This window comes from Cucurbita pepo, chromosome 19 (assembly GCF_057944985.1).
Source record: "Cucurbita pepo subsp. pepo isolate OVF chromosome 19, ASM5794498v1, whole genome shotgun sequence".
Taxonomy (NCBI): domain Eukaryota; kingdom Viridiplantae; phylum Streptophyta; class Magnoliopsida; order Cucurbitales; family Cucurbitaceae; genus Cucurbita; species Cucurbita pepo.
Genome location: NC_141816.1, coordinates 2621132 through 2646868, shown reverse-complemented (window position 1 = coordinate 2646868; position 25737 = coordinate 2621132). Strand labels below are relative to the sequence as shown.

The 25737-nt window shown below is 35.6% G+C and overlaps 4 protein-coding genes across 7 annotated transcripts; 2 read left to right on the top strand and 2 right to left on the bottom strand.

Moving 5' to 3' along the window:
• The first annotated feature begins 945 nt into the window (after nucleotides 1-945).
• LOC111781444 (RNA polymerase II C-terminal domain phosphatase-like 2) lies at nucleotides 946-7178 on the top strand. The gene is given in 15 exon segments (XM_087120106.1): nucleotides 946-1349; nucleotides 1571-2041; nucleotides 2630-2840; nucleotides 3422-3579; nucleotides 3668-3738; nucleotides 3831-3936; nucleotides 4027-4116; nucleotides 4208-4346; nucleotides 4495-4861; nucleotides 4863-5022; nucleotides 5095-5145; nucleotides 5358-5454; nucleotides 5540-5676; nucleotides 6291-6367; nucleotides 6662-7178. Coding segments are annotated over 15 exon segments (2523 nt in total). The 5' UTR covers nucleotides 946-1079; the 3' UTR covers nucleotides 6780-7178.
• Nucleotides 7179-8799: 1621 nt separating this feature from the next.
• Nucleotides 8800-9559, bottom strand: PSRP4 (plastid-specific ribosomal protein 4). The gene is made up of 3 exons (XM_023662031.2): nucleotides 9316-9559; nucleotides 9162-9226; nucleotides 8800-9079 (listed from the first exon to the last, which is right to left on the bottom strand). Exons 1-3 carry the CDS (start codon nucleotides 9470-9472, stop codon nucleotides 8945-8947), a joined length of 357 nt encoding a protein of 118 aa, XP_023517799.1. The 5' UTR covers nucleotides 9473-9559; the 3' UTR covers nucleotides 8800-8944.
• Nucleotides 9560-10216: 657 nt separating this feature from the next.
• LOC111781159 (auxin transporter-like protein 4) lies at nucleotides 10217-13142 on the bottom strand. Of its 2 annotated transcripts, XM_023661611.2 has the most exons (9): nucleotides 12833-13141; nucleotides 12531-12740; nucleotides 12252-12437; nucleotides 12052-12164; nucleotides 11791-11974; nucleotides 11620-11717; nucleotides 11292-11499; nucleotides 10629-10886; nucleotides 10218-10555 (listed from the first exon to the last, which is right to left on the bottom strand). In XM_023661611.2, exons 2-9 carry the CDS (start codon nucleotides 12702-12704, stop codon nucleotides 10340-10342), a joined length of 1437 nt encoding a protein of 478 aa, XP_023517379.1. In that variant the 5' UTR covers nucleotides 12705-12740; nucleotides 12833-13141; the 3' UTR covers nucleotides 10218-10339. The 2 variants fall into 2 exon arrangements, with proteins under 2 accessions (XP_023517378.1, XP_023517379.1); XM_023661610.2 differs by having other exon boundaries at nucleotides 10217-10555; nucleotides 12052-12437; nucleotides 12833-13142.
• A 9863-nt stretch (nucleotides 13143-23005) lies between these two features.
• On the top strand, nucleotides 23006-25679 carry LOC111782246 (high mobility group B protein 1). 3 transcript variants are annotated; one of them, XM_087120104.1, is made up of 9 exons: nucleotides 23006-23191; nucleotides 23388-23451; nucleotides 24016-24099; nucleotides 24309-24437; nucleotides 24539-24596; nucleotides 24686-24730; nucleotides 24832-24909; nucleotides 25013-25087; nucleotides 25327-25679. In XM_087120104.1, exons 3-9 carry the CDS (start codon nucleotides 24032-24034, stop codon nucleotides 25387-25389), a joined length of 516 nt encoding a protein of 171 aa, XP_086976230.1. In that variant the 5' UTR covers nucleotides 23006-23191; nucleotides 23388-23451; nucleotides 24016-24031; the 3' UTR covers nucleotides 25390-25679. The 3 variants fall into 3 exon arrangements, with proteins under 3 accessions (XP_086976230.1, XP_086976231.1, XP_023518849.2); XM_087120105.1 differs by lacking the exon at nucleotides 23388-23451 and having other exon boundaries at nucleotides 23007-23191; nucleotides 24031-24099; XM_023663081.2 differs by lacking the exon at nucleotides 23388-23451 and having other exon boundaries at nucleotides 23034-23191.
• Nucleotides 25680-25737: the final 58 nt, after the last annotated feature.

Genomic DNA, 25737 nt, shown 5'->3' with positions numbered 1-25737 from the left:
CAAGAACTTTATGTGAGAGTCGAAGCCCCAAAAGGGGAATTGGGCATTTTTTTTGATAGGGGATCAGGGTGGTTTTCCTTGGAGATGGAAAATTCGCCCGCCGAGTTTTATCAATTTGCAAATTCTTCCTCAAACTTATAAATGACAAATATGATGCTCGAATTTCTAAGGGAAACGTCTCAATTTGAGATCTGAATTACATTCCTTCACTAATCTAATTTTTACCTAACATATTATGGGTATTTATAGTCTCCCGACATTTGTGGCTAAGATTTAATCTCGATCCCCTCTAATCTCCACCAAAGACAAAAGACGAAGTCAAATTGACCATTTGGCCCTTACAAACTTTATACCATTAAAAATAAAACTTTCTAACATATCCATTCTACAAAATATATGGGTAATCTCCGCCTAACGGTGTATGAACAAGTTTTAAAGAGTTTAATGCTCCGTAGGTCCATTATTTGTCCAAAAAACAGTATGCTCGATATCTAGAAAATAGTAGCTTGGTACTCGAGTTAATTGGAAACAGGGTTGGATAGCCGGATACTTACCTTGAACTTTTTTAAAAAAAATTAAAGGGAATTAATTTTTTTTTAAGTTCAAATATATATTTGAAATAAAGTCTAAATTCTTTTATTTTTTCAAATTTTTTTAGTATTTTAATTTAAGAAAAACAACAAAAATAGGAAGTCCTTACTGTGGCCGGGCAGGAGCCGGGCAGGAGAAGGAAGGGTGGTCATTGTCGTAATTTCCACATTCCCTAACAACTTACAAATACGAGCTGGACCGTGGCGCCTATAAATACGAACCCGCTACCGTTTTTCTCATTTGTTTGAAACCAAAGGGCTGAGGCCACGAAGAGAGAAAACTGGGAGGAGAGAGAGAAAGAGCGGAAGAGAGACTGGTGGTGGGGCTGAGATAGAGAGAGAGAGCGGAAGAGAGAGACTGACGAGAAGAGTAATAAGAAGAGACAGAGAAACTCCATGTTCAACCACTCTTTCTAACAATTTCTCACACATTTTTCTCTCCTCTTCTCTTTCTGATTTCTTTGCACGTTTTCCTTAATTTGTGTTGGAATGAGCCGGTTAGGGTTCAAATCGGTGGTCTATCATGGCGACGTGCGTCTTGGGGAACTCGACGCTATTCCGGCGACGGACCAGGATTTTCAGTTTCCGAACAACGAGATTAGAATCCACCGCATATCGCCGCCCAGTGAGAGATGCCCTCCCCTTTCAGTTCTTCAGACAATTTCTTCATTTTCTCTCAGGTGTAAGCTCCAATCTTCCTTACCTGTTGAACAACCTCACTTGATCCAGCTTCATTACTCCTGCTTCCATGAATTGAAGGTCAAGTCATTTTCTTGATTTTTTTTCCCCTGTTTGAATGTTTTGTTTTGTTTCTGAGAGGAAATATATGTATGAAAGTGCATGTGTGATGTGAATACTGATTTCTGGTTCTGTTGATTTTTTTTTTTAAATGATGAAACTGTGAATTTGGAGTGTAGAGGACGTATGAGAGTGAAGTTAGTTCGTAATTTGGATTCTGATGTTCTCGTCTGAACTTACAGACAGCAATTGTGATGGTTGGGGACGAAGAAATTCACCTGGTTGCAATGCCGAGCAAGCAGAAGAATTTTCCGTGCTTTTGGTGTTTTGCGGTGCCCTGTGGTCTATATGTATCCTGTTTAGGAATGCTAAATCTCAGGTGTCTTGCGATTGTTTTTGATCTAGACGAAACGCTTATTGTAGCAAACACTATGAAATCTTTTGAAGATAGAATTGAAGCTCTTCGAGTTTGGCTCACGCGGGAAACAGATCCATTGCGTGTATCTGGAATGTCAGCTGAACTCAGGCGGTACCTGGAAGATCGTTTGCTGCTAAAACAGTATATTGAGAACGACACTGTAAATGATAATGGGAGGATTTATAAGGTGCAGCTGGAGGAGGTTCCTCCCCTAAACGGGACCTGCGAGAAAGTAGTTCGTCCTATAATTAGATTGCTGGACAAGAATATTGTTCTTACTCGCATCAATCCAGAGGTTGGCTCTATTCTCGCGTTGTGCCAATAGTTCCATTCTATTATTGTTATTGTTATTGTTTTCATTTCCTCCCCTTTTCTATAAACGTAATTATTATTTTTGGATCCATTTTGGCATTGCATTTCAATATATACTGATTTAAAATGAGAAGAATAGAACTGACAAATTTGGATTCTAAATAATGATTAGTTATCTTGGAAGCAATCTGAATAGAGAACATCTAGCTCAAATCTCCGAACAGTTAGAGGATACGAATCTGTAGCCTGTTTCGTCTTTGCGTCCTTTTTCTTTTTTGAATAGGCAAAACGCATATATGCTTTAACCTTTAACATTGGTTACCTAACTTAAATAGTTAGGAAGAACATGTGGACATAGTCTTTTCAACGAATCATGGGATGTGTTGCTCAAGTGGTGAAGGCATAAGTAGAGGTTTGAATCCCAACCTCCTCATGTTGTTGAACTTTAAAAAAACGAACACAAGAAAACCGATATGATATGAGATTCACAGAGATAATGACTGGGATGAACCTATCCACCGTAATGACTCCAGGAAATATTTGTCATTCTAAAGCCGTATTTTCATTTCAGATTCGTGATACCAGTGTTCTTGTGAGGTTACGGCCTGCATGGGAAGACTTAAGAAGCTATTTGACTGCTAGGGGTCGTAAGCGATTTGAAGTTTATGTATGTACCATGGCTGAAAGAGATTATGCATTAGAAATGTGGAGGCTTCTTGATCCAGAAGCACACCTGATTGCAACAAAGCAGCTTCTTGACCGTGTTGTTTGTGTCAAATCAGGTAACAATTCTAATTAATCCTATTCTGAACCAGAAGTCACTGATTGTATAAGCAGGTAACTTGGAACAGCCTACAGCATATGGGTTGTAGATTCACATATGTTACCCGATGGCTGATGCCAACACTCATAGCCGCCTTGTGAAGAAGACTTTTGAAATTTTTATGATGATGCTTTTAATATTATTGATTATTTAGAGATGTGAGAAATCCCTTTCTTAATAGCTAATGTTTTAATAAGGGTCTTGAGGTGTACGCCTAGGCATTAGGCACAGATCTGCCTCGCCTTAAGGTGCACTTAAGAAGGTGCTAGGCGCAGCAAGGCAAGGTGCACTTAAGAGGCAGGGCGTTAAGTGTGTGCCTTCCTATGAAGCCCTGAGGCGCGAAGTTCAGCACCTTTCTTCTTTATTAATTGCATTTATGTTTTTTTTCCTCATATTCCCACTTCAACCATGCTCTCTCTTTCCTTGCTAATCCTTGAAGTAGTACGAATCCTGCAAGTAGAAGAGGAGAGTGATCTTCATTTTTTCCTTACTTTCTTGGGGGAACTTAAGACCAATAACTTAGGTTGGGGGACTTGGCAGGTTCTAAGAAATCTTTGCTGAATGTTTTCCAATCCGGTACATGTCATCCAAAGATGGCAATGGTTATTGATGACCGTTCAAAGGTTTGGGAAGACAAAGACCAACCACGCGTACATGTAGTTCCAGCATTTACTCCTTACTATGCTCCTCAAGCAGAGGTGTGAAAATGTTCTCTTTTATTTCAAGTAAAGAAATTAAGATAAAGACCAATTGAGTGTTTAATAATGTGATATTTCTTTTGGATAGATAGCAAACGTGGTCCCTGTCCTCTGCGTGGCAAGGAATGTCGCGTGTAATGTCAGGGGTTGTTACTTCAAGTAAGTGTAAATAGCTGTGCTAACCTACCAACACACGAACACCTGCCTTTATCGTTTGTTAAACCTAATCATATCTTATTGCCCTTATACAGAGAATTCGATGAGAGTTTGTTGCGACGGATTCTTGAAATTTCATATGAAGATGATGTCATTGATCTACCTCCTGCTCTTGATGTGAGCAGTTATATGATGTCAGAGGTATTTGAGACGAAGAATATCCACACTTACCGTTATAATCGTTGGTGGAATAAATTTTTATTAATTGCTTCATTGATGTATTATTGATAGGAAGCTGGTTTTGTATCCAATGAGATTGTGAATGCTCCAGTTGGTGAAGGAATGAATGGTGTTGAAGTGGAAAGGAGATTGAATCAGCCGGTGAGTTTTTCGTATGTGCGAGTCTATCAAACGTTTCATATTTTGAGTAATGAGTAATGAAGGCCTTTTTATATAACTCTTGACACTTCAGGATGATAAGCATGTAATAGACATGGCTAATAATCCTATTACAAGCCATACAGTTGTAAGAGCAGATACTTCTCAGTTGCTTACTCCAAATCCAAATGTTGTTGGACCAAAATCTTCAAGACCTCTACTGCCTTCTCAAAGTATGGGCCTCTAATATTTTTACTTTCTCTCAACGTTTTTCTTTACAGTGAAAAACCAAATTCCATTTTGGCATTCTGTAACGGTTTTACCTGACTCGCTTCTATCAAAAGAGCAGTAGAACTCATTTATTTTTGCATATTGTTTTAGAGCCTGGGTTGCTTGGAGCCCCTGTCAGACGAGATCTCTCTTCTGATTGTGATTATGACATGAAGAGAGGACTCCTTGCTACGAAACCTGGTATTGATCTTCGGGCTCCGAACTTTGGTGAACCCCTTATACTCCCCAGAATGCCCGTACAACTATCAGCATCCGGATTACAGGTGCAAGGAAATTCATTCGTGGATGATGACTCTAGTAAAGGACATCACAATAGTCGATCTTCAGGATTTATTCAAGAATCTGAAGCTTCAAAAGCTGATAAACATCGGTCTCATCAGATCCCATTCAGCAAAAATCCACAAGGTTCTTCTACCAGTTTATATTCCACGATCTCGACTTATTTAATTTTTGTAGTCTTACTTGACTGAAGCTTTGGCAGGAATTGCTATATCTCAAAATCGAGCATCTAGCAATAACAAAGAATCTCAACAACCTGAAGCAGGGAAAGTTACTATACCTCCGCCCTCTTTATACTTTGGAGTTCTACAAGAAATTGGTCGTAGATGCGGCTCAAAGGTACAGGGTGTCGGTTTTTTGAACGGTTTTTGCTTCTCACCTTGTTTTTTCTCACTTTGCCTCATTGTGTAGGTGGAGTTCAAAACTGTCAGTACCAGCAAGGATTTGCAATTTTCAGTTGAGGTTGGTGAAAAAATGCTCGTTATAGAAAAGTTTCAACTGTACATGAACAAAATTGAATATATTTTTTATATTTAAGTTGCTTTTTGCTACATTTAGCGTATTTTTCTGTATCAGAAAAGGAAAATCTTTGTGGATTGTTGATTTTCTAGAGATTGTGGAAATAAATTGTGTTAGAATGTTGCAAATTTCATGTTTCTGAGTGTTTGGTTCAGGTTTTGTTTACTGGCGAGAAGATTGGTGTTGGATTGGGTAAGACGAGGAAAGATGCTCTACAACAAGCTGCGGAGAATGCACTTCACAATTTAGCAGGTACAAATGCATTCTTTTTATTCCTTTAACATATTGCTCCACGGTTACGAAAACTCGTATATTTTGTACCTTCATGGAATTTCAGATAAGTATGCTGCACATATGAAGCCTCTTTTGGGACCTGGAGTAGACGCAGATCTCGACAAGCTTTCGATTGGAGGCGAAAATGGATTCTTATGGGACAATGTAGCTCCAGAAGTTAAGAAAGAAAACAAGTGGGAGGTGTGAATTAGTAGTAATCCATTTGGATAGAGATAGATGATTTGATTTTTGTGGTTCAAAAACATAGGTGGATGCTTGGATAAAGGGTATGAAGGAAAGTAATTTCCAGATGGGGGTGTTACTCTGCTCACAACCTCCTCCTCCGCCTTCTCGTCCTCCTCGTCCTCCTCCTCCCCCCCTTCCTCTACTTCATCTCATTGCCATCCAAATGTGAACACCAAAACCGAAACACTGAATGCAATGCAAAGTGAGCTGGGCTTCATGTTTTCCCCAAGCTGCCTCTCAAAGTTGTTCCAAAAAAAGGTATGAGCTCGGTCGGTGGTCAATCCCCCTCCCCCAGTTTCTACCCCTTATCCAAGTGCCTCCCATGTAGTTGAGTTCATTTGATTTGATTTGATTAGTGGAGGATTAAAGGATTTTGATTGATTTCTGTTTTTTGCTGTTTATGAAATATCTGAGATGAACTCTTTGAATCAACTCAATCTTGTTTGTGGAGGAACATTGGTTAAATAAAAACATTGAAGAGAATAGAAACATAGTTAATTGGTTATTTCAGTGTCATTGTTTTATTCCTGAAACTGCGTTCTTGTGATTACTGACATAAATGCTTTCAGGCTTCTGATGAACCTGAGACTACTAACTCTGTTTCGGCAAATCAACAGAATGTTCAGAAGCGCCAGTGTTCCCCGAGGTAACACCCTTTAACACATTCCTTTTTCTCCATTTGTTTCCAAGCTTTCTTGTTTCCTTCTCTTTTTTGGGAACTAAATTCGCTCTCTCTATCCATAACCACTTTTTGTTTATGTGATTTGAGTCGTTTTAATACTTTTTAATTTAAACATTTTCAATAAAAATGTTCTTATATCTTACATTTCTTCAAAAGTATTTCAAATAAATATTTGTTTAGTTAGATCACTTTAAATCACTCTCACTCACAATAAGCTGTACTAAACACACTTCTTACCATGTTCAACTATGTATATAGATCATTTCCAAGTAAACGATCAAAGGAGGAGGAGGAGGAGGAGGAGGAGGAAGAAGAAGAAGAAGAGGAAGAAGAAGTAGGATCTTTGAGGCAGAAGAATGGGAATTCCATTACTTGAACTGAATAAAACACCCAAACCCCACACACGTAATGTTCATTTTTGGAGACAGATTTTGTTTTGTAACCCAGGCCCCTCCCACCCTACAATGTACACTGCAACCGGTGCTTTCTTTGCCTCCCAACGGCCTTGAGGTGAAGAATAACCTTTTTAATCTTTTTTCCTTTTCTTTTTTTTTTTTTTTTTTTTTTTTTTTTTTTTTTTTTTTTTTTTTTTGGTGAGAAATATGGGCTGCAAATGTTTATTATTGGGTTCAGTCGCGGCCCTATTTCTTACTGCCTTAATGTTGGCCATTAGTGTCTCTACTTCTTTTTCTACCTCCCTCCTTAGGCTCACACTAATAATTTAAATCCTTCTCTCATTACACTCCTACTCAATCAAAATAGTCTTTTTAGCTTCCTTCTTTATTTTTATTATTTTATTTCGGTGAATAAAAAATATTAATACTCTTATAACTATTTTATTATAAATTTGTGCAGGTGAAAATAACCTAATTATTCAAATTTTAGTGTGAAAAAATTCCTTTATATAACAAAAAAGAACAGAACAATTTGAAGAAGAGAATAATAAATGGTCATATTCCACTTTACATTAAAGAAAAAAAAAACATTAAAATAAGTTACAAATAAAACATTCTGTTTTCTTGCTGGTGATTGGTATTTTAATCATTGAAATATGATGAAATTCTGGGAAGAAAGAAAAAACATTTAGTATTATGATTGTTCTAATTATAGCGCTATTTTCAGGAAATTTGATGATGGATTGGAGCAATATGAAAAGAAATATGATCCAACAAAACAATACAGGTTTGAAAGCGGGTCAACTGCCAAAGTCGGACCGGATCTAATGCTGAAAGGAAGAGGATGGTATGTTTTTTTTTTTTTTTTTTTTTTTTTTTTTCTTTTTCCAAAATCACCCATTCTCAACACAGGTCAGGATCATCTAGGCAAGCTTTTTCCTAAAATTTCATTGATTTTTTTTTATTATAACCTAAGGAGGATTACTCATAACCCGAGAAAGTTTAATGGACGACCTATATATCCATAACCCCAGTCATCGACTTTTGCCAACGCTTATTGAGCTACTCATGTCAAATAATCTACTGAGAGAGGTGTTTCCTTCTTTCATCAAGTCTAGTAAACTAAACTACTGCTTCTTAAAGATGATGCAGAGGAGGAGGAGGAGGAACATGAAGATGATACAGAGGAGGAGGAAGAGGAAGAACATGAAGATGATACAGAGGAGGAAGAGGAAGAGGAAGAACATGAAAATGCAGAAGAAGAGTAACTAACTGGGACTCAAGCATTTGTCGGATTCTTTCCTTTTTGGTCTTCTGGGCCAATAAACCTAGGTACCTCTTCTTCTTCCTCCTCCTCTTCAGTTACTCTTGGCATTGACAATAAAAGGCTTTGGTTGACATCAGGAGAAACTTTCTCTTTGTAGAGAGACGGTAGAACCTCCAAAACACTCATAATAAAAGGCAACATAGGTGGCTGAAATTGAGTTAAGAAATACAGTTTATTTTGTAGTAGAAAACACAGCCTATCCAAGGACGCAACCCAACTACTTTTTGTCTATATTTCTGAAACTTTTTTTTTTTTTCTTTTTAGTTCAATGATTGCGAAGTGAAGTGATCAACCATCGGGTGAACAATGCTCCAATTGGAGCTTATATTTTTACGGTTTTGTAGTCATTAAAATAAGTGATTCGTATTAGCCTATTACAGAGAGAATATTGGATAAATCTTCCCAAAGTCCGCTTAGAACTTTGTAGATAAACAAGCAATTGACGCTTCCATACAAAGGCAACAATCGGAAAGAAATTCGTAAAACCAGAAAGGAGCTAGTAGATTCTTTTTGTATCTAACGTTAGTCTAGAAAAGCTCTACTCTAGTGCCTTCGATAACATGGAGGAGGAAGCAAACTTACATTTCAACAATTGCCTGCTAATGACGCAAAGATTATCTATGAAGCATCAATAGTCGGAGCTTAGCTCAGAAAAGGTCAAAAGCAAGAGAAAGGGAGAGCGTACATACTTCGAGTAGACTGAGAAAGCAAACAACTGAAGAATTCATACAAAAATAATGCGAATATAAGAAGCGGAGGTACCTTCTGGATTTAGAAAACAAATTTCAAACAAACAAACAGAACTAGGCTGCTCCATGACTAGCGAGAGAAAAGAGACTCGTCGATTTCGATCTTGATTTTCTCATCGTCGTCAAACTTATCCTTTCTAGGCGGAGAAGGCGGAGTTGGTACTCTTGGTGTCCCTCTCCCTTTCGTCTTGTCCCGAGGCCTTGCCTGAACGTTTTTCCCCAAAAAAATCAAATTCGAACAAAGGAAATTCGAACGAACAAAGAAAAGAGAGAGTAAAGACATTTACATTTCCGAACGAGTGTTTGAACCGCTTTCCTTTCTCCGTCTTCTTATCGCCTCTGCCACAATACACTAAAAAAGCAAAAATAGAACAAAAATCAATCGATTGAAGGTGAACAGAAGAGACGTGAACAGTACAAAAGAAGGTAACAAATGCATACCGGCGGGAATTGAAGAAGGCGAGGAAGTTGCAGAGATTCCAGTAGAAGTACGCAGAGAGGTTCCTAGGGTTTCGGATTTGGAGAAGGAGAAACAACGAGGAGAAAGAGTAGGAGATTGAAATGTTGCCTGAAGAAGTCCGAAAGGAAGTGAAGCCATGGACGGATGAAGATGAAGCAGAGTGAAGGAGAGCGCGCGTCTGTGAAAGAATCACGAAGATAAGTTTCGAGTGGAGACCGTGACGGATTTTATCCCTCTTTTATACCTCACCCGCCCGGACTTTCGGAGCTCCGATAAGATATAAGATTACCGCTCTTTATAAAAACGACATGTCGTTCATGAAGATATAAGGAAGAAAGTAGCTATATAAAGTGGGCTCCACTCGTTTGGATTTCTGGGCTAACGGCCCATTAGACTACCCGTTCAAAAGCCCACACTCCATGATTCTTCTTCTTTATTTTATTATTTTTAATATATATATATATATAAAAGTATACGTACATGGTTATATTTAGTAAAATTAAACTATATAGAGTAAGCTAAAATATTATAAAACATATATATATATACACCGTAAACAGATATATAAAATAGACTGAAATATTATATATATATATATATTAGATGGTTATATCTAATAAAACTAAACTATATAAAAGGCTGAAATATTATATATATATATATATATATATATATATATATATAATAGATGGTTATATTTGATAAAACTATTATATATATATAATAGATGGTTATATCTGATAAAACTAATCTATATAGAGTAGGATGAAATATTATATATATATATATAGCAGATTGTTATATCCAATAAAATTAAGTAGGCTGATATATATAATTTAGAGAATTAATTAATAATGCTAAAAAAAATAGATAAATTTAAATAAAATAGAACAAAAATCCGAGAGTTACACACATGAAAATTAAAAGTTTTTTTTTTTTTTTTTTTTTTTCAAGAGGAAAATATTACTATTTTTCCTCTTACCATATGTTACAGAATAGAGTGAGTCAGTGACGATGTGTCGGCGGAGGGGCGAGGGAGGGCTTGCATTGGTAGCACTTGGCGAAGAGGCCAAAGGAGTCGATCTGTCGAACGAAGTTGGTGACGCTGGCCCAGCCGCCGAACCCGAACCCGACTACCAAGATCCAGACCACTATGAAGCTGTTCAATACGTACATAGCCGTCCAGCTTGGGAGGAAGAACGGCGGCTTCTCCGCCGCATTCTGCCGGAAATCAATCATAATTAGTACAACAAAATGGCGTTGAGAAAGAAGAATGAAAAGAGAAAGAGCGGACCTGTCTGGCTGAGGGCTTCCTGTAAGTGAGCATATGGGCGGCGGCGGGGATGATGTAGACGGTGAAGCTGACCAAAAGGGCGCCGACAGCAGAGTTGATTGGCCCAAAGAAAGGGAAAATAATAGCCAAAAACCATATGGGAATAACCACAGGCAGCCTCACAAGAGCCCTCAAACACAGGCTTTTTGTGTCGTGCATTCCAATCACTTTCTCCCACACAAAGTACAGCGGCGTACACGCGAACCCAAACGTAATGAACTGCATGTTCAATCGTTCGGGTCATAAATTTTCTCAACTCAAATAAATAATGAACCCAACTTAACCCAATCGTAAATTTTTAACGTTCATAATTCCATCCAAACCATTTGTTCCCCTAAATTTTGCTTCATTTCCTTGATTAAATTGACCAATACCCATTAAATAAATTAATAAAAAATAAAATTATAACTATAATTTCATTATAGATCCAATAATTTAATAATTAAAAAGTATAATCAATAATTTAGCTAAATATGGAACACGCCTAAAATGTTTAATTGACAAAAATAAAAGTTTTTTTTTTAAAAAAAAAGTTTGTGATATTTAAAAAGTTTGAAAGCTAATTAGAAATAATTAGAGTGAAAAACAAAATAAATTTGAATTAAAAAAAAAAAAAAAAGAAACCTGGTGAATGAGCATCAAGATAACGGCGGCGTCACGGTATCTGTTCTTGGGGAGGAGAGAGAAAGCGTTGGAATGGTTGAGAAGCTCGTCGCCAAAAGCCCAGTAAACGGCAGAAGCTGACGGAAGCGTTAAAGTGAAAACGTACAGCGTGGCCATGAAGTAAATAGCCTTGAACTTCTGGGGTTTCCACATCGCGTGCATTATTTCCCTTTAATAATAATAATAATAATAATAATAATAGAAATTAATTAATTAATTAAAGACTTATAAAAAAAAATTATAATTAAAAAAGAAAAGGAGGAGGGGGGGGGGGGGGGGGGGGGCTTACACAGTGACAGCGTGGCCGCCGAATGTGTAAAGAATATTGGTGGCGCCAGTGAAGTAGAGCACCAGCTTTGTCGGCCCGGAGTGGATAACACCGTCGACCTGCACCAGCAGCGGAGAGAAATGAGAAGGCAGAAGATCAGAGAGAGAGAGAGAGGGGCGGAGAGATAGAAACCTGGCCGTGGACGAGGGCGGCGACGGCCAAGTACCAGGCGGTGTAAGTGGTCATTCCAAGGCCGAGAAAGGACCAAATCCGGTAGTTATGAAAGGAAGGGATGAAAACAGTGGTGGCGCAGCATGCTCCGAAAATGTAGGTCCATGTTCTTTTGTCCAAGTGGTCATTTATGTAATATATATTACTGGATCACAAATTTAAAAAATATTTAATTTAATTGTTGTAATTAAATTAATTTAATTATGGTTTTGATATGGTTACCTTGCGCATCCAATAAGCTGGATGACAGATCCAAAGAGAAGGAAGGTACAGTTGAAAGCGAGCCCCACGGCCTTCCATTGAGGTCCCAAAAGCCCATCAAGAACCTCGAACCACTGCCAAACCAAACACAACAACAACAACGACGTCGTTTCATATTGGAAAAATGAAGAAGAGGAAGAGGGCTTTAATGGCGGCGGAACCTGAATGACATGGTTTTTGAAGCTAACGTTCTCCTTCTCCTTCCGGCTTCTGTATTCAATATACAGAACACTGATCAAATACGCCGTCCAACTTCCGAGCATCCCGTAGAATATTTGGAAGATGATTCCGGACAGCATTCCCAGCTGGGAAAATGAATACGGCAGTGTTAAAAGCACTTGAGCCACCTGCAAAACAGATATGCGGTAACATTCAGAGTGGTTTTCCGGCCAATTATGGGCGGTTTCCCGGTCAAATTTTGGGGGGGAGGGGGGTTTCACTTGATTTGAGGCACAGCTAAACCAAGCATCCCAGGCGGAGCCGCCGTGCCAGAGTAGATCTTTCATTTGGAAAACAGAGTTCTCTTCTTCTCCTTCCTCCTTTCCGCCGCTGTTTTCCGCCTCATTTGCGGCGGTCGGAACAATGGCTTCCTCTGCTTGTCTCTGTCCCAACATTTTTTTTCAAAATTAAACGTCTAAATCTCTGCAGATCTGTTGGAAATGAACACAAACAAGACAGTAAATATAAGACAAAACCCATCTCATAGTAATCAAATTAAATCAAATCAGATCTGTTTCTTCACCTCCAAAAATTCCTCCAATTTTGAGGTTAAAAAACAGAGCAATAAATCTCGAAAACAGAGGAAACCCCTCAAGAACCCTTAAATGACCTGAAATCCAAAAACCTAAGCTCAGAAATTAATGCGCGCCACCATTACGGTGGTGCTCAACCCGAAAACGGCGGCCCACGGCGGCGACTGCCAGAGAATCTGAAAAGTGAAAAGGCTGCAAAAACAGAGCGTAGGTTCTGCGAGTTTCGAAACGGCTTTTGTTTCAGAATAAATATATATATATAGTGAATGAAAGAGGAGAAATTGGTGATATTGTTGGGAATCAACCACGCCCATTGCGCCTATTTATACCCCTAATTCTAATGATAAGCAGAACCTGTAAACAAATAATTATTTAATTCTTTATAATATTTTCACTTAATTATTTCATTCTTTTTTCTTTTTTTTTTTATAACCTAAATTCTTGTATTAGATATTCCCTTTTTTTTTATAAACAAAATAATTCATTTAGGTTTTTCATCATACGCATCATGTCATATCATTCACATAACATACCATCCATCTCATATTATAAGATGTATTTTAACATATTATAGTCATATCATTTTATAATATATATCTTATCCTCCTCGTATCATATCTCAAATATCTCTTCAAACGCATCATATCATGACAGTTATCATATCATTACATAACATAACATTTACATTATATATCATAATCATATTGTTTCATAAATATTTTACACATGTCCAACATATGACACGTGTAGATTCCATAGGGCATGCGTCATCACACAACATCAAATTTTAAACAAACCAATAATAAGGTCACTTACTTGATTGGCCTTAGTTGACGTTCTATCCTATTTTCGAGATTGGCTTGACTTATCTCTCGTGAAGTGGATTAGGGCGAATAGTTGGACAACCCACTTACCAATTAAATTGAGAGAGCTCTTTGCAAAAATTAACGTTAATGGTTCAGACTATGTATTAATGGTATTAAAAGGTTCGGACTATGTATTAATGGTATTAAAAGTATTTTTTATTTTTTGAAAAATAATTAAAAATATTTTTAAGGAAGTACAAAGCTATTTTCCAAATAAAGAACCACCTTTTAAAGTTTATGAGTATATTTAAAGAAAGTACGAAATTTACAGATATTTTTATTAATTTAACCCTTTAATTTTTTTTGTTCGTATGTCACATCATTTTTTTCAAGAACATAAACTTTATTCAATAATATTCCAACACTCAAAAATTATATACGACACATTTAAATGTTAAAATTCATTAATACTTTTGATTTTTAAAAATTTTCATTTTCTTTACCATTTAGGTATCCATAAACTACAAACTGTTCTTCTCGAACTATTCCAAAAGTTTAATTATATTCTTACGTTAAAATTTTAAAATGATTTTACATCTTCGTTGAATTATTCATATTCTTTATTCATTTTAATCATAGTATTTTTTTTTTTTAATCAATTATTTTCTCTAAATTCATTTAATTCGAAATAAATGAAATATTTCCTAAATATTAAAATAAATAATTATTTATCAAATTTTTTATTAATTGGATCAAACTTCTCTTCTTCAAGCTTATTAAAATTTCAAAGGCAACATTTTCATATTTTTATATATTAAATGGTATTAATGAAATTTTAAGATTTTTTTTGGGTACAAAATTTAAATAGTAAGCCGCCGATCAAGTCTTAAGCCGATAGTAACGACTCCTTAATAATCTCCCACGGCTCAGCTCAAGCCAAGTCGGCAAAGCCACAGCCACTCTGAAAACCCCACCCTCCGTCGCCCAATGAGTGGTCATAATTAAACTTCTGATCCCTTTTTTTGGTTTGACGGCGGCGGCGAGGCCCATTGCTGGCCGCCAGCTCCACCACAATCCAAAATAACAATTATTTAAATTTAAATAAATATATGACGTGTAATTTAATAACATACAACTTAAAAAATAAAAAAAATGTCATTGAAATGGCATGCAAAGGGTGCCACGTAGCACCCGGCAAAGGCGGAATTTGTCGGGTTGGGAAGGCCCGCCACCCGGCCCAACACAGCCCGCACTTCGAAATTCCCGGTCCGGCCACTACTTAAGACTTTCAACGCTTTGTCAAATGGGTTCATTACAAAACAAATAAAAAATTAATAAAAAATAAAATATCTTTAATTTCATATTATTTATTATTATTTAATTTCGTTTTTCGGGGTGGCCAAAAACGTCTGTCATTTGACTGCTGCTAAAGTGCCCTAGGTGAGGGGAGCCAACCAATAAAAAAAAAGGGCCGTTAAGATTTCGTCAACACGCATAAATAAATAAATAAATATCTTTCTTTATTTTTAAAATTTAATTAATTTTTTTTGTTAATTAAACATTGGTTTTAGTGGAAGAAGTAATGATTAGGGAATGGATTATGACGCCACTAATTAATTAAAAAAAAAAACCCTAAACCACATAAAATTTAAGATGCACGTGGGACCCTCCATAAAAAAAATAATCCATTAAAAATCATCATTTAATATAAATTATTAATATAAAGTACCAAATACCTAAGGTAAAAAAAAATTATATTGTTATCTTCGTAACAAATATCTGTTGTTATAAGATACTTCTATATAGATATAAATATTTTGATATGATTCGTAAACTTTATTATAAGATAAGATCAAAGTTTTAATTGAAAGAATGCATCATCTCTATTTAATAATTAAGCATGCCTAGATATGTACTTGTTACTATTTATTTACTTTCAATTATAGAATATGCTTTTGAAACCTAAAATAAAATGCCCTTTCTTGCTAAGAGGGCCATGCTATGATTTCAATATTTGATGCTATAATAATCAGATAATTATGCATATTAATTAACTCTAGAAAATTTAATTATAAGATATAAATTTAGGTATGTTTTGAATAGTTTATACATTTCAATTATTAATGTCGTGTATGATGACATTCGTTATGATTGATTTGTATGATTTTTCTGAGATTAAAAAATGACAAGAACAGGGTTCGATCTTAATGGGCTAAATTTCAAGTCTATCTCCTTAGTCACTTAAACATATATCTCATAAATTATGTAATGGTCAAATGTTGAGACATTTCCTTAGAAATTTGATTAATTTTGTCATTTATAAGTTTCAAGCAATTTTTGTGATAGAATTGCATCCGAACCATTCAATATTTTGCTTCTATTCAGTTAAGCCTTGATCAAGTTAGATTGTGGGGTGACTCAATTTAGAACAAGGTTTCAAATTTTACTTTTAGATCTTTGATCGTAAGAGGTAATCTAATTCTAGCCTCCTCTTGGTGGATCCGAATTTCGTATAAGGAGCGTTAATTTCTTTGATTCAAAAGTTATTCTCCATCAAAAGCTTGGATCATTAGGTTAAGGATTATGGTTGACTTATGAAGTTGGTTAAATAATGAGCATATTAAGAAAAGTCCTTATTTATTCTTAGCTTTTAAGAGCCTAACACAAATCTTTTCAATTTTGTTTTCGATTACATGCATCATGGGAAAATTCACTCCAAGAAAAACGTGCTTAGCAACTTTATTTCTTTAAGCCTTTCTTAGTCATGTTATTCTCATGATTACTCCGCTTCCTCTCAAGGTTTTTAAAACACGTCTGTTAGGGCAAGGTTTCCACACTTTTATAAAAAATGTTTCGTTCTCCTCCCCAACTGATGTGGGATCTCACAATCCACCCCCCTTCAGGGCCCAACGTCATTGCTGGCACACTGCCTCATGTCCACCCTCTTTGGGGCTCAGCTTCTTCGCTGACGCATCGCACGATGTCTGGCTCTAATACCATTTGTAACAATCAAAACCCACCGCAAGCAGATATTGTTCTCTTCAGGCTTCTCTCAAGATTCTTAAAACACATTTGCTAGGGGACAAGTTTCTACACCGGTATAAAAAAATGTTTCATTCTTCTCTCTAACTGATGTGAGATCTGACACCTTAATTTACGTGGATATTACAAAAACTATATAATAAATATATAACGTAGTCTCATCGGTTAAAGTATATATTTATTTGAATAAAATAAAATGTCGGGGTGTGTCTGGATGTTTTTATTTAGGGAGAAATATATTAACGCATGAAATCATAATAATTGATAGGATTTGAATCCGACAGAAGCATTGAATAGATACTTCTATTTGCGTTACAGCTGCTTCGGTACAGCGCCTCCGCCTCCGGTTCCGGTGGTATCGGCGGCGGGAAATCCCCCGTGATTCTGTCCCAAATCCAACCTTGCTTGCCCGCTGCCCGCTGCCCACTAGATTAAAACTAAATATAATTAAACATCGTTTTAATAACCACTCGTTCAAATTTAACCTTGAAAAAATAAAATACTTTTTAAATTAAATAACTAAATATTATAAAAGAAATTAGGAATAAAAAAAAGTGTTAGAGAAGAAGATTTTTAATTAAATTATTTAGGAGAATTGATGCTTTCAAAAAGGATATGGCAAAATCCGTAATTGTCACAGTGGATCTGAAGATATTATGCTAAGTGGATTTGTTTATTTATTTATTAATTTATTTAATTTCCCTTATTTTAATAATTAATAGTTAATTTATGTTGTTGATGGTGAAATAATTATTTTATTTTATTTTATGGTGGTGGTGTGAATCTTTTAGCTTAATTGTTTACGTCATGGTTTTGGGAAATAATATTATGATATTCAAATATTTAAGGGAAATAAAAAGTTTATCTTTGAGTTTAATGTTCTTGTTAGCATTCGTTCTTTCTTTAATCGATGTGAGAATCCCTCGATCCATCTCTCTTCGGGGCTCAACCTACTCGTTGATATATCGTTTGGTGTCCGACTCTAATATCATTTGTAACCGTCAAAACTCGCTGCTAACAAATATTGTTACTTTACTTTTTGGGTTTCTCTGGATCTAACGAGATGTAATTATGACAAAGATAATAAGGTATAATAATAATAAGGTATAATAATGGGGAAATGGTAAGGCCACAAGGGGAACATTGGGGCCTTTGGTGCGTGCGATGCAGATGGGCACCCACGGCGACGGCCACGCACGCCCATCGCCCTCACCGGCTCTCCCATCCCATGCCTTTATCAACTCTCTTTATTCTTTACTTTTTTCCTTCTAAATTTTCATACCATCAACCCATTATCCATTATTATCATTATTATTACTTTCTTCTCTTTCTCCTTCATGCTTTGGCTTTGTTTGCATGCACATATGACCCACCTTTTCTTGTTTTTATTATTATTATTATTATTATTTTGTATGAACTTATTGAGGCTCTAGATCAAGAGGCTCGAACGTCTGCCTTAATTCAAACCGAGTGTATGAGGGTGTGCATTTCACACACCCGCAACCCAATAAATTCTAAAAGAAGCTTAGATCTAGCCTCTTTTTTTTTTTTAAACCCTATTTGAAAGAGGAACCCGGAAATCCTAAGGCAGTAGAGGAAGATGTTATTGGTAGATTCAGCCTTAGACTATTGGTTGGAGAGATGACCTTAAGCTTACGCATGTGGCAAATCTTACACACAAAGACGTCTACTTCGACTATACCATATTGAACTTTCCTCCCAACATTGGAATATAGATTGGGAAGGAAAAGTGGTTGAGACCTTCGAGTTGCGAGTTGCGTCTCAACTATTAGAGTCATTATAATTATATATATAATCGCCCAACACTTTCTTACTAAAATAATAATAATAAATAAATAACTAACTAATAATAATAATAATAATAATAATAATAATAATAATAATAATAATAATAATAATAATAATAATAATAATAATACATGTTAATATTTTGGTCATTTGTAATAAATTAAAAAAAAATTAAATGGGTAGAAATTAAATTGTTACGGAAGAGATATGCAAGTAAAATTAGTTTTTATTTTTAGAAAATATTTATAAAAAAAAACATTTTAAACGGACTATTTTTATTTTATTTTATTTTTGTTGAATTATAATTTTTTTTAGGAGAAGGAAAAAAAGAAAAAGAAAAGTGGTATCTTATCTTAAAAAACTAGTTTTGAAAATACAATAAAATCTTAAAAAATCCGAATCTAATAACCGACTGTTCCTTGTCATGCAGCCATGTAGGGCATGGCCATGTTTCCTTTCGTTTTTTTATTTTTATTTTTTTTTATTTTTATTTTTTTTTTATTTTTAATTTTTTAATAATTAAAATTTTGAAATAACATTTATTGTTAACTTTTTATATTTACCTATTCAATATTATTTTGTACAATGAAAAAATTTATAAAATTATCCTTATTATTGGTTTCAATGATTTTCAATCTCAATAATAATATTCAAATTTTTTTTTTTTGTCAAGAAAATGGTGAGATCTGACTTAGGTTGGGAGGAGAACTAAACATTTTTTATAAGGTGCAAAAACCTCTCTAATAAGGTCATCCTAATCCTCAGCCTAACAATCCAAGCTTTTGTTGAAGCAAATCCTGATGAACCCTTGAATCAAAGTAATTACCACTCCTTATACAAAATTCGAATCAACCAAGAGATAAGGCTAGAATTAGATTACCTCTTAATCGAAGATCTAGAAGAAAGATTTGAAAACCCTGTTTTAAATTGAGTCACTCCACAATCGAAGTTGATCAAGGCATTGAATGGCATGTGAAACCTTATTCTAAATTGAGTCGCTCCACAATCGAACTTGATCAAGGATTTGATTGAATGGCTCGAATGCATGATCAATACTTGATTGAATGACTAGGATGCAATCCTACCACAAGAATTGCTTGAAACTTAGAAATGACAAATATGATGCTCGAATTTCCAAGGAAACGTTTCAATTTGATATCTCAATTTCATTCTTCCACCAATCTAATTTTTAGATAACATATTGGGGTTATTTATAGTCTCCCAACAAAAGACGTTTGTGGTCGGAATTCAATCCCGATCCCTTCTAATCTCCACAAAATACGAAGTCAATTTGACCCTTTCACCATTACATAGGACTAAAAATAATAAAGTGTTCTTTGATAAGATAGACTTGAAATCTAGCCTGCACAGGAAGCTCGAAAAAGAAAGTTCAAACAGAACAATATATGCTAGCGGTGGACTTGGGCTGTTACAAAAATGATGTTAAATATATTTATCGAATCCAAATAATTAATTGGAAAATAAACATGGATGTAAAAAACATTGGTGTACAAAGGTGGTAGTAGCTAAAGAAATTGATTCCAAGGCAATTGAATTTGGTCGTATTATTGGACTTGAAAAATTAATGCATACCCACACACAAAAAAACTCATTAAAAACTATACTATTCTCCATGTGACTATGTTCCTTTTGGTCCGGAATATATTAAGTGTTCAAAATTTTACTTCCAAATATTCGTTTTTAGACCGAGAAATGGGTCTCAAATATAAAAATTTAGGTTTTACGATTCTCTACTCTACTCCTCTATATATAGATTCAGACACTATAAGTCTAAGAAGGCGTGACTTTCGAATATTATAAACGAAATGTGTTCGAAACAAAGAGTCGGGAGGAGCTAGAACCCATAGCTCCCTGTGGTAGGTTTGTGGTGGATACTTATAAGTCATCGAGATGGTGTATTGTGAGATCACATATCGATTGGATACGAGAACAAAACATTTCTTGTAAAGGTGTGGAAATCTCTCCATAACGGGCGCGTTTTAAAACTTTAAGGGAAAACTCGGGAGAGAAAGGCCAAAGAAGACAATATTGTTAGCGATGGGTCTCGAGTTTTTTTTTTTTAAGGTGGCATTATCTCTTAGGTGTGGAGTGACTACCCCATCTTCCACACTAGGTCCCATGGCTATTACATTCTTAGGGGTGAAATTACCGACCCACCCTTCTCAAACCAGGTAAATTCCCCCTAAACTATAAGGTTGACAATGTAATTTGACGATTGAAGAGAGGGGTATTTTGGGGATACAAATGATACTTCCTGTGAAAGCATTTAATGGCGACTCAATAAGTTGGAAGTGATTTTTGGAGGGATTGGGAGACAAACATTCTGATGGAGGGGCCCTCGTGCTTGTCACGTGCTTACAGTCCTATAGACCAAAAACACAGCTGCCCAACAAAGCCAACCACTCCCTTATTGCTCATTCTCCTGCCACGTAAGCTACCTATTATTTCTCCACGTGGCACCCCTACCCTTTTTAGAATTTTACATCATGCCATGCTTTTAGTTGTAGCTTTCAATTTTATTTTTATGAAATATAATGGAAATTAAACTTATTACCAATTATAATTTGTTTATATTAAGAATTCACATTTTTTATACTCGAGTTTGAATTTTTGTCATTTTTTAAGTACAAAATTAATCGATCACGATTTAAAATTGAATCATATAATAAAAAATTACTACAAAAGAAAGTAAGATTCATATTATGTTGATTGGATGTAAACGTTTGTTTGAGATTTCGAGTCACTCCACAAGTAAGATCGATTATGTTGAACATGAATGATTCTAAACTACATATAATTGCACGAAAAAAAAAAAAAAATCTAACTTTGAGCGGAAGGAAAGCAAAAATACTCTTTTTACTACATTTTTCAAATCTATTTTACACTGATAACTTACATGACTTTATATAGCTTCAGAACGAAACCCTTTACTTTCCATGAGCACTCTCTGATGGCTATTGATTTCTCCTTTTTTTCCTTTTTCCACTAAACTCACCGACAACCTCTTGGACTAAATACCCAAATGAGATCTCGTAATCAAATCATTCTTCATTCTTTTTCTCCACTTTTGGCTACAAATAATAACACGGCATGGAATGAATTACTTTCGGGTTTATAATCTAATATTTAGTTTTAGTGGACCTTCGAAATATCTATTTCGATTCATAAACTTTTCTAGAAGATTGTAAAGTACGTGGAAACAAGGGTTAAGTTTAAACTCAAAATCTTTTGATATTGTTATTAGTTAGTGTTAAATTATGGTCTAACACACCTGTAACTGTCGAAGTCCACCGCTAGCAGATATTGTTTTTTTTGGACTTTTCCTTTTAGGTTTCCTTTTAAAACTCGTATGATAGGGGGAGATTTTTACACTCTTACAAAGAATGCTTCGTTTTTCTCCCAACCAATATGGGATCTCACTAAATTTCTTGAAATATAGCCATAAATTTGTATTGAAACCTAAGTTGAAAGATGATACGAATAAAATAGGAATATATTGGAAAGGCACTAGATTTTGAGTGGGTAATGGGGATTGGAGGGTTTATGGCAGACAAAGAGGGAACTCATAGTGATCAAATGTGTCTGTAAATGAAAGAGACATTCCTATTTGCATATCTTAGTCAACATCGTAGTTATGCAATGCAAGATTGGCCACCATTCTAAAGCCAACACACCTTTCTTTTCTACCCTCTTTCAATTTCTAGACCGTCTCGAAGTTCGTAGCTAGTAATGAGTGTTTTGCCTTTTTTAAGTGCACGGGTATGAGGTTAGTGAGGTATGTTCGTGATATCGAACCATTCTTTTTCTATTTGTGTTATTATACTTTATTCTTCATAACTGAAGTATACTGGTTACGTTGAATTTGATCTAATGAACATGATTTTATTATTATTATTATTATTATTATTTAAGCCCATTTCCTCTATTTATGTCGATGGATGAATATATTTTAATCAGTTGAGTCATACTCAAGTAAACATGACCGTGACTTAAAACGACGTAGAAAAAATGACAAAATTAACGAATTTATTATATATATTATTTTTAATATGTGTTGAAAATATATTTAAAATAATATCACACAAATTTACGGATCAATAATATAATATTAAAAAAAAACAAAAAATACATGGGCCATGGCCCATGGGCCGATTGTTTGATGGCCCAAAAGATCCGGAAAAGGCGGCGTCACCTGGGCCGGGAGCCCAAAATCTTACGCGTGAAACTGTGGGAGAGACACTGGGCTGGAGGCCCAAATAACACACGTGTGAGAGGTAGCACGTGCGACTAAATAATATCTCTCTTTGTCACTGTCTGTATGGAATCGCTTCGGCGGCAATCATCATTTCTACAAAACCCAAAAGATAATTCCTTTGCGATCATATTCATATATTCTTTCTTTTTTTCTTATTTATTTATTTTAATTGTTTGTCGGTCACCGGGTATAGCCGGTAAGAGGTCGCTCTTGGTGGGTTCGTGTGGCGGCAATAGAGGCAAGTGTTACCGGTAGTTCAGGTTGCTCTAATCAATTTCCTCCTCTCCACGGGTTCGAATTCAACCCCTGGTTCTTTCTCAACTCTTCTTTCTCTCTCGGTCTTTGGAAAATCTCTGGTATTGATTCTCTGTTTCCTTTCCGATTCCTTTTGGATCGGACGGCTTGGTTCCTCGAAGGTAATCGATTCTCGTCTTTCTAGATCTCTTCTCTTTTCTTCTCTGTTTATACTTGGTTGTTCCACTTTTTTCATCTACTTCTACTTGTTTTGCCTGCAAAATTCGATTGAAACCGATTTGTTGCGTTCTCAATCTTCATCTAATTTGTGGAAGATTGTCTTTGTTGAACTTATTTGTTGTGTTTTCTATTGTTTAGAGTCTTAATAATTGGTACTGGAGTTGTTTAACAACTTCAACGAAAGAGTGAACTGAAGAAAGAGGTAGTAGAATTGAAGTAGTTGTGTTGACTCTATTACATTTTAGGTTTATTTTTCAGTATCTGCTCTGTTAGCGATTGAACTGTCGATTTTTCATGGCTGTAATACGCAGGAATCTGTTGAGTTCACTTTTCCTTGTTGTATGTAGTTTTAACTGTGAATTTCCTGTAGCTGGTTGATTATAGTTCATCAATTTTGGAGAGATGGCTTTTACAATTGAAATTTAGGGATTCTAGTCTCTTTAAGGTCAAATATGTACTTCTCGATTTGTTTGCTTCTGGATGTTCATCAATTATTACTTATCATATATGTAGTGTTCCTTTGACTTTTGTAAGAATGGTTTCTAGAGGTTGCTTTCACAGCATTTCTGCACTTTTTGGCATGTATTTTATGTTAGATATCTTGTTTTATTGATCCTTGTCTGGACTGTTTGAGGTGCTGATCTTTCTTATTTTGCCTCAAATTGTTCTTGTCGTGATTCTTATGCATGTAGGTTGTTGTTGTTTTATGAACTATTGGACTTGTAATAACTTGGCGTATCATTAACACTGTAATTATTTTCAACAGGTATTTGCCTTGCAGAATGAAGGAGTCCAAGGGCAAGAGAACGTCAAAGGTCTCGAAAGAAGCTTTGAAACCAGTGGATGATAGGTAGTGTTTTGCTCATTGTTCCTCTACAAATCTCATATCTTATTGGTTTGATGAAATAAATCCTTGTATATTGTTAGGTTATGAAATAAGTGTTTTCCAGCTAGTTTAATGAGTTCTATTGATGTGTAATATCCACATACTTGGTGGTGTACACAGTGTTTACAGGAATTTTGTAGTGACGGATCATAAATATATCTAATTCTTTACAGAAAGGTTGGGAAGCGAAAGGCTGCTGTCAAGGCCGATAAGGGAATCAAACGACCAACAAAGAAAGATTTGAAGGCCAAGAAAGATCCCAACAAACCTAAGAGGCCTTCGAGTGCTTTCTTTGTTTTCCTGTTCGTATTCGTCGTTTACTGTTTTGTTTTCAGGCTAAAACCTATTTGTTTGATTTCTTCTAGAAAGAAATTTTCTTATTTGTTGAAATTTGATGTAACAGCGAGGACTTCAGAAAGGAATACAAAAGGGAAAATCCTAATGTGAAGTCTGTGTCTGCAGTATGTGATCACTGAAATTGTTCTTAAGATTTACACAGCTTGAGATGCAAATATAGGATAAATTGTTAACATTTGCTCCACACTTGCAGGTCGGAAAAGCTGGAGGACAGAAGTGGAAATCCTTGAGTCAATCTGTAAGTAATATTGTGTATTACATAAAAATGGAAGCAGGCGAACTCTTTATCTTTTTTTACTGGTTGGGTTTTTCTCATTTAATGCCTTACTGATGTAAAAGGAAAGAGCACCATATGAAGCCAAGGCGGCAAAGAGGAAGGCCGAATATGAAAAGCTTATGAAGGCATATGACAAGAAGGTAGGTGTGGTGCTCTGTATTTTTGTGTATCGATCACGTTATAAAGCAACGTGACCACTAAGGTAGCGTGCTTATACTTATACACCCTTTTATCTGGGAATAGGCTAGTGCAGCAGAAGACGAAGAATCGGAGAGGTCGAAATCTGAAGTGAATGACGAGGATGAGGCCAGTGAGGAGGTATTTTTGACATATAATACGCAAATGGCTTCAGTGCCTGTAGTATAAGACTGTTTGCGTGCATTTCAGTTCATAATAAGCAAATTAAGATTATAGGGTATTCTGTATGTGTACATTAATGAAATTATGAGTAGCAACCCGAGCAGAGAAGTTAGAGGTTAGAGGTTAGAGGTTCGACCTCGCACAGGTCACCTGCCTTTCCTGTATCTAAATTATGTTAATTACTCAATTATTTGCAGGAGCATGAAGAGGAGGATGACAACAGTGAGGAAGATGATGACGATGAGGAAGACGATGACTAAATTGAAAGCATCTTTCTGACAATTGGAATGGCCGATCGAGATCGAGGGAGGGATCAGGTCAATGTATGTCCATATGTTTAGAATTTGCGTGCTTTCTGTTCTTTTGTGTGTGCAAAATGGGAAATGTCCTATGGCACTTCCGTGATATCTCTTCTTCTTACTGTTTAAATGGTCTTTCTCCACTCGCATCGCTTTTGTCATTATACATTGTTAAAATCTTTCTGGGGGTGTTCTGCTGGCCTTTTGATAACCAACATAAAATTATCAAATACATCCTTTTGAAAGCTGTACTTAACTTTCATAAATAGTTCTTAAATCCTCATAATCAGTCTTATTATTGAGGCTATT